We start from the raw sequence: 7,500 nt of genomic DNA, 5'->3' as shown, positions 1-7,500 counted from the left end.
CCTCCAATACTAACGAACCACGAGATCATTTGAGTTCGGGGCACTGGGAAGAGAAAAATTAATTAAGATATTTATGGCCCCAATTAATCAGTTCAGTGAGATAGTCAGGAGCTGTCTGGAGGGTGTATGAGGCGCGGCAGAGAGTGGAGAGACTGATCGGGCCATGTACGCCATCTACACAAAAGAGGCCTGTCTGTGTGAGCAGCTCTCTGCTAACTGCACGCACTCACACACACACACACTCCCAACCTGAACAGGACCTGATTCCGTTCAACAGCCTGAGGGAAACTGTATGCAGAAGGAGTGTCAAACATACACTGTCTCTCTGTCTCCCTGTCTCATACACACACACACACACACACACACACAATAGGCCTCGGGGGCACTCCTACAGTAGCTCTGACAGTGTTGATACGCCAGCTCAGTAAGTGCCCACAGCCAGTTAACTAGGAGCCCATGACAGCGAAGAGTCCGCCCACCAGCATGGTCGTCCAATCAACTGCCCGTAGCCCGGAGAGACAGGCGTTATTGTGCTGTAATAGGCGCTCTGAGCTCGGCGCCTACCGCCAGTGCCTGGCCACACCCTGTTTTGTTAGACTCGTGTCTTGTTTCTGGAAAAGCTGCAAAGAGAAGGCTGCAGTGTTCCGCTCCCACGCACCAGAGCCAGGCTGGTCCCGGGAGAGCCCTCCCTGGAACACGCTAATGTGGCCATTTTTTTGTCCTCGGAAGGCCTCGCGCGTCTTTGACCTGCCGTAAAAAGACCCTGTCTCGAATCAGGTTTGAACATCGGCGTGCATGCCAGACGGGCCGTCAGTCCCGGGGCCGTCGGCGTAACAGGGAGGAAGGGCTGACTGCTCAAAGCGCCACACAGGGATGGGGGCAAAGGTTAAGACGGAAGATTGACTGACACACGGCGACAAAGAAAACACAGAGTGGCAAAGTAGGACAGCATATTAAAACAATACAGGGGTGTGTGTGTGCATGTGTGTGTGTGCGTGTGCGTGTGCGTGTGTGTGCGTGAGCGTGCGTGCGTGAGCGTGCGTGCGTGAGCGTGCGTGAGTGCGTGCGTGCGAGTGTGTGCATGTGCGTGAGTGTGTGCGTGAGTGCGTGTGCGTGCGTGCGTGTGCGTGCGTACGTGCGTGCGTGTGAGTGTGTGTGCGGAACAGGACGTAAGATTCCGAGACAGAGGGACAGGTGGTGAGTGGGAGAGGTGACAAACGAGAAAACGATAGGAAAGACTGCGGAAGGCTCAATGGAAACACGCGGAGAGACCGGGAACGCCGGCCGGAATTGTGCGGGAGTCGGCCCAGGGGAGGGGTGATGGAGGAGGGGAGCAGTAAAGTCACGGGAGACCCCGCGGGGCTGTGCGGACCCCCGGTCCTGCCCCGGCGTACGCACTGACAAGGTCTCCATGTCCCGGGGCGGCTCTCGAGTGCCTTAATGCACAAAAAAGGACATGCAGCCTAGGGACCTCCAACGCAGCCCAGAACACGGTGCCCTCTGCAACCGCCCAGCTCAGCACCCAGCTCGCAGCCCCTGTGATAACACATCGCGGTAGTTCTCACGGGGTTTCGAAATTGTTCGCAGGGTAAAACCATCACCTCGGATTTCAGTAGCGACACGGGAGAATGTTTCATATTTTACCTGATAGTGGTGCGACGCTTTAGCGTTAAAGACGAGCACCGCATCGCAACATTTGGCCTGTTACGTCTCAACAACTTCACTCCGTCCGACCTTAGGCGTGCGGAGCAGAAAACTCACGGCGGCAATATAGAAATACGGCCCGTTATCCTGCAAGTCATTTGTTATTCTATAAACTGCCTGGACTGTCATGCCACACAATTTAATACGTTATATTTATCGTGTCCGGCTCATGAAGCCGTTATTATCGACGTGTGGCGCTCGGTAGGACGCGGCAGTGTGGCGCTGTGCCGTACGAATTCCGAGGAGCTTCTCGCCTCCAAATATAAAACGCCAGGCGAAGTCTAGAGTGGTCTCGCCTTGCCAGAGTGCGAAACCGCACCGTGCACAACACACTAAGACTGCTGTAGTTCGGAAAAAAAACGTAGCAAATCACCACAAAATAAAAAATTAAAAAAGGCACAAAATATGCGATGCCTTCAACAGATAAAGGGATGTATCAGGACAGGTTTCCATGCAATTACCGAGTAAGTAGAAGCAAACACAGATAGGATCAGAAACAGGGCTACGTAGCAGCGCAACGCCAGCAACGCTGTAGATAAGCCGCCGAGCTGACGGTGAAGAGTTTTCCGCGGCGATTGTTCCTAAGTCGGCTGACGCGTCTGTCAGTCCCGTCCTTACGCGTGTGCTGCGCTGCTGTGCATCCTGCGCCTCTCGATGTTTAATTAACGGGCCCACATGATTAAGGTTTTAACGTAATTATCTTTATCTTTCCTTTCAGGGCAATCAAGTCGCCCTGGGAAACTGAGAGAAGTGCTCCACCCGAAGAGAGAGATACCGAAGAAGGTAAGAGAGAGAGAGAGAGAGAGTGAGCCAGCGTGACTGACACGTGCCCTCGAGCACTGGGAAAGGAGGTGTAACAGAGGAGTACAGACACAGTACAAGCAGAGGAGGAGGAGGCAGAAAGAGCATGAAGACAGAGGGAAAGCAGGAGTCTTCCTCCACGCGCACCCACTCGCATTAAACCAGCGCCGTCGACAAGCATTCAACATGGCTGACAGGAGGCTTTTCCTATTGGTGACACTCTGCCTGTGGGAGGGGCTAGTAGGGGGCGGGCCAGCGGCCAAAATCGTTAGGAGGAGAGGGCTGGGCTCAGCTCGGTCTCACCCCGGGAACGGGGTGACCGGCCAATGGGATACGAGTTTGGAAAAGAATGGAATGCCAACGTTTAGGCTGAAAGAACTGACAGGGATGGACAAAGAGACCACTCACGATACGTTCACGGGTTATGCGAAAACCGCACAGGACGACGGAGGCGCCCCAGTGTCGGAGCAGGAGGAAGCCTACAGTTTTAATGCCAAGTCTCCTCCTCAGAGGAAGGACGAGGAATCGAGGGTTCAAGGGTTGGCCGTCGACGGTCCCAGGGAGCTGACGGAGCCGAGGAGGAACGGCAGCAGGAACGCCGAGGCCATGTCTAAACGCGGGAGAGCCAACAACGGGCTTCCGGCCCACCGTAAGATAGAGCCTTCTGCTCACCTGAACCGAACCAGGCTCAGATCCATTCCCAGGTCCAGAGGGAGGGTGGGTTCTGGGGCTCTTAATAACGCCATGGCTCCCAAGAGAACGCTGTTGGAATCACCCCGTAAATTCAACCTGTCTGGAAGCTACGGCGTACTGAAGCTTATATCTAAAGATAGCCTTGTGAGGATTGTGAATTCCCAACTACAGAATGGTCTGAATTTCCAGCACAAGACTAGTCACAGCCGAAAGAGAGATCTGATTGACATGGATCGCAGCCAACTGGAAGAGCCTGAAATGAAGACACAAGACCGGCCACTTATCGCGGATGTTTCTGGATCTGATCATCACAATAACAGTCTGACAGTTGAGCCACACTCAAGCACCATCGCAAATCTCAGTGTTAATCCAGATCAGATCGTTTACACTCTGTGGAAACCGATTAGTGAAATCACACAAAATTCAAGAGAGGAAGACACAAAGACCGAGTCACAGGGCGCTACTGCTTCCTGGTGGAGCAAACACTACCCTACCCACACTGCCCAGAGTGACCTCACGGCCAACACGGAGGCCAGCCCTTTCAGAAATACGTCTGTGATCGTGCACGAAGGAAAGTTACAGGCTCTCTCCGAGATGGGCTCTTTCCCACAGCTGAGCTACTCGCTGGACACACAAACCCAGAGAACCGCTAACGCAAATGAGGGACCGGCTCCAAACCCTCACACAGGCGGACAGGAACTCGGTGCCACTCAGGATCCGGGGAGCGGAACTTCAGACGCCGCCAGCAGCGGTCACGTTCTGAAGCTCCGCCCGAATCCCAGCTGGAGCGGCGGTACGGCCGAGCAGGATGGAGGGGAGACGGGGCCAGGTCCGGGTGGGCGTGGCCTCGTGTTCCAAGAGATCGAGGCGGAAAAACAGAAGGGGTGGAGCCGAAAGGAGGGGCAGGGGTCCCGATCGCGAAGCAGGCGGAGCTGGATCTGGAACCAGTTCTTCGTTATCGAGGAGTATGCCGGACCCGAGCCCGTTCTCATCGGAAGGGTAAGGATAAACTCGGGGGCTTTCGTGTTTTTAACACAGATCACGTCATCCTTCCACCCTTCCATCCACGAGATCACATTAGCGTATACCTGGTGTCATTAACTTTTAACTACCATCGATTTCTCACATCTAGATGGTTTTCTAACCACATAATCACCTAAAATTAATCAATCACACGCTCAGGCACCAAAGATAAACTCTCTGAAACCTGCTGAGGATAATGATTTAAAAAAAAAAAGAGCCAAATGTTCTCTTTTTTTTTTTGGCTTTGTAACTGAATCAGATGTCTCCCACAAAACTTATTGTTTTAAACATTATTGGCTTGTTAATGGCATTGGTGTGACTGTCACTCTCTATCAGTTTGGTCTTCAGCAGAAGCCAAGCTTGGCAGGTCAGAAGATTAGGATACAATCAGTTCCAAGATGACAAAGCAGCCAGGAATTCTGGACCAGCGGACAGGAACTGGCTAGGGCTGGGGGGCGGGGCTAGGGGCGGAGCAAGGCAGAGGAGGAAGGAGTAACCAGGCAAAGAAAAACTCCAAACTCCTCCCTCTTTCTCATGCTCTGGCTCTTTCCCTCGTTTGTTTGGTACGCGTTTGGCATCAAAACAATGTCAATGATCATGAGCGAGGAAAATTATTCCTCGCATGAGGAAACTCGTCTCCAGGAGAGCGCCTTATGCCGGGAAAACCACTCTTTCTTTTTCCTTTTTTAAAAAAACGTTTAAACTACGTTTTAGGCTTGTAAGTCTAATACATCAGAAATTAAAAACAAATCTGAAAGAATTATAGATGTGAGGTGGCCAGACTTTGTGTGGAAATCTGTATTAGACAAGATTCCCACATCTGCCTTGTTAAAACTTTCGTTCTCCAGGAAAATCCACCTGGGTGCATCCGAACTCTGGAGAAGTGTGAGAAGTGTCTAGTGAAGGAGGTGCTTTTTTATGGAAGCTGATTTTATGACAAGATGTGACAAGATGCTATGAATTTGCTTGCATAATCAGCAATCCCTCCCAGTAGCAGTTTTCCTTTATTACTGCAATCTACTGTGTGTGTGTGTGTGTGTGTGTGTGTGTGTGTGTGTCTCCCTCTGTCCCCAAGATACACTTGTGCCGGTGACTAGAAGCAGCAGGGATAATACACTGAGTTAATGAATGATGATTGTCCTGTGTTGTTTCCTGAGGACACTCAGACAATACTGTGGGAAAAAAAAAACACACTCTGTGTGGGGAGTCTTCCTGTCTGTGTGTGTATGTCTTCCTGTCTGTGTGGTGATGTCTTCCTGTCTGTGTGCGTATGTTTTCCTGTCTGTGTGGGGAGTCTTCCTGTCTGTGTGGGGAGTCTTCCTGTCTGTGTGGGGAGTCTTCCTGTCTGTGTGTGTATGTCTTCCTGTCTGTGTGGTGATGTCTTCCTGTCTGTGTGCGTATGTTTTCCTGTCTGTGTGGGGAGTCTTCCTGTCTGTGTGGGGAGTCTTCCTGTCTGTGTGTGTATGTCTTCCTGTCTGTGTGGTGATGTCTTCCTGTCTGTGTGCGTATGTTTTCCTGTCTGTGTGGGGAGTCTTCCTGTCTGTGTGGGGAGTCTTCCTGTCTGTGTGTGTATGTCTTCCTGTCTGTGTGTGTATGTCTTCCTGTCTGTGTGCGTATGTTTTCCTGTCTGTGTGGGGAGTCTTCCTGTCTGTGTGGTGATGTCTTCCTGTCTGTGTGGTGATGTCTTCCTGTCTCTGCATCTCCTACACTCTTAATATCTGACAATGTCTACCTGAGCCTGACTGGATTAGACACACTCTCTTCCCACACTTATAAAGAGAGGCCTGTGTAGAGTAAGGGAGACACTGGCTATTATTAGGAACTAGTGGACAGTGGAAATGAGACGAGGTAGAGACTGCCTGAGGTCTCAGTGTCCAGCACTGAAGCTACAAACATCCGTGTTTAGTAGATTACTGTATGTGCCAGAGCTGTGTACTCACCAGTAGTGGGGAATACATCGATACACACACACACACACACACACACACACACACAAACACGCACGAACACACGTGCGCGCGCACATGCACACACACACATGCACACACACACACACACACACAGATACGCACACACAGATGCTTGCACACATGAGTGCAAACTCATGCACAACACCCACACCCACATACACAACAACCCAGTCAAAACACACATACACAATTGCTTCAGTTCCTCAGTGCTCAGATGATTATAATTCAATAAAGAGCTCAAATGAACCCCCCAGTACAAATGTGACAAATAATGTTATGATCCGTCCCACTGCAAATAGCTCCTGGATTAGATTACAAATCCAGGAAGCGTCCTACATTAGCACAAGTAGTATGCTGTTGCATGTTTAGAATAATCAGGCACTGCTAGCGTTTCTGCTAATAAGTGGCACTGTAATTATAAGGAAATCTGGAGTACGTTTTGTTTTTTACATGCATATTTTTAGAGGTTCTGTGGAATTGCCACAGTGGAAAACCTGGTGAGTTATCACGTATAACCATTCTCAAGCTAAGGCCCTATCAAGGGACTAATTTTTAGGCAAAGCGACACTATTTGAGACTATTTGCGATTATCTGAGACTGTTTGAGATTATTTGAGACTAACTGACACCATCTCATCTTTTTTTTAAAATCAGCAGCACTTGTTATTACTCTGCAACATTATGTCTGCAGAGCCTCATTATAATATGCGTCTGTTCGTGAACAATTCATTTTGGATTTGAAAGCAGTGCCTGAGTTGTGGCGTAAATGTTTATGAGCGTCTCCGAAGGATTGGTGTCTTTCCTCCGGAGATGCTAATGTGGGTACTGACATTGTTCCACGGGCGCTTTTAACAGGCACATTCTTCAAAGGAAGCTTTTACGGCCTGTAACCAGGTGTTAGATCAAATGTGTAAATGTGTGAGTGACTTAACTGCTCAGAGACAGCAAGGTTGCTGGCTTGTCCTGTCAGGTTTTGATATTAGTGGCGTGCGGGACTGTGCAGGCATCTGCGTGTGTGTGTGTGTGTGTGCGCGTGCGCCCTGTTTTCAGGTGCCTTACTTCATCTCTACAGTACAGTAATCTCTACAGTCCTGAATTACTGTAATCTCTACAGTCCTGAATTACTGCAATCTCTACATTCCTGAATTACTGCAATCTCTACAGTCCTGAATTACTGCAATCTCTACAGTCCTGAATTACTGTAATCTCTACAGTCCTGAATTACTGCAATCTCTACAGTCCTGAATTACTGTAATCTCTACATTCCTGAATTACTGTAATCTCTACAGTCCTGAATTACTGTAACCTCT

The 7,500-nt window shown here is 50.0% G+C and overlaps 1 protein-coding gene across 2 annotated transcripts in view; it reads left to right on the top strand.

The window, feature by feature from the left end:
- The window catches only part of cdh24b (cadherin 24, type 2b), a 96,902-nt gene that overhangs the window by 37,496 nt on the left and 51,906 nt on the right, over positions 1-7,500 (top strand). Inside the window, exons 1-2 of one of the 2 annotated variants that reach the window (XM_081703401.1) lie at positions 828-940; positions 2,423-4,197. In XM_081703401.1, coding sequence (XP_081559527.1) covers positions 2,692-4,197 — 1,506 coding nt within the window. In that variant the 5' untranslated portion in view covers positions 828-940; positions 2,423-2,691. Of the gene's footprint in view, positions 1-827; positions 941-2,422; positions 4,198-7,500 lie in introns of those variants that run through there. The other variant, XM_035536480.2, reaches the window with a different exon arrangement.

The sequence above is a fragment of the Electrophorus electricus genome, chromosome 20 (genome assembly GCF_041902795.1).
Source record: "Electrophorus electricus isolate QZ-2024a chromosome 20, ASM4190279v1, whole genome shotgun sequence".
NCBI lineage: Eukaryota > Metazoa > Chordata > Actinopteri > Gymnotiformes > Gymnotidae > Electrophorus > Electrophorus electricus.
This window is presented reverse-complemented; position numbering and strand designations above follow the sequence as displayed.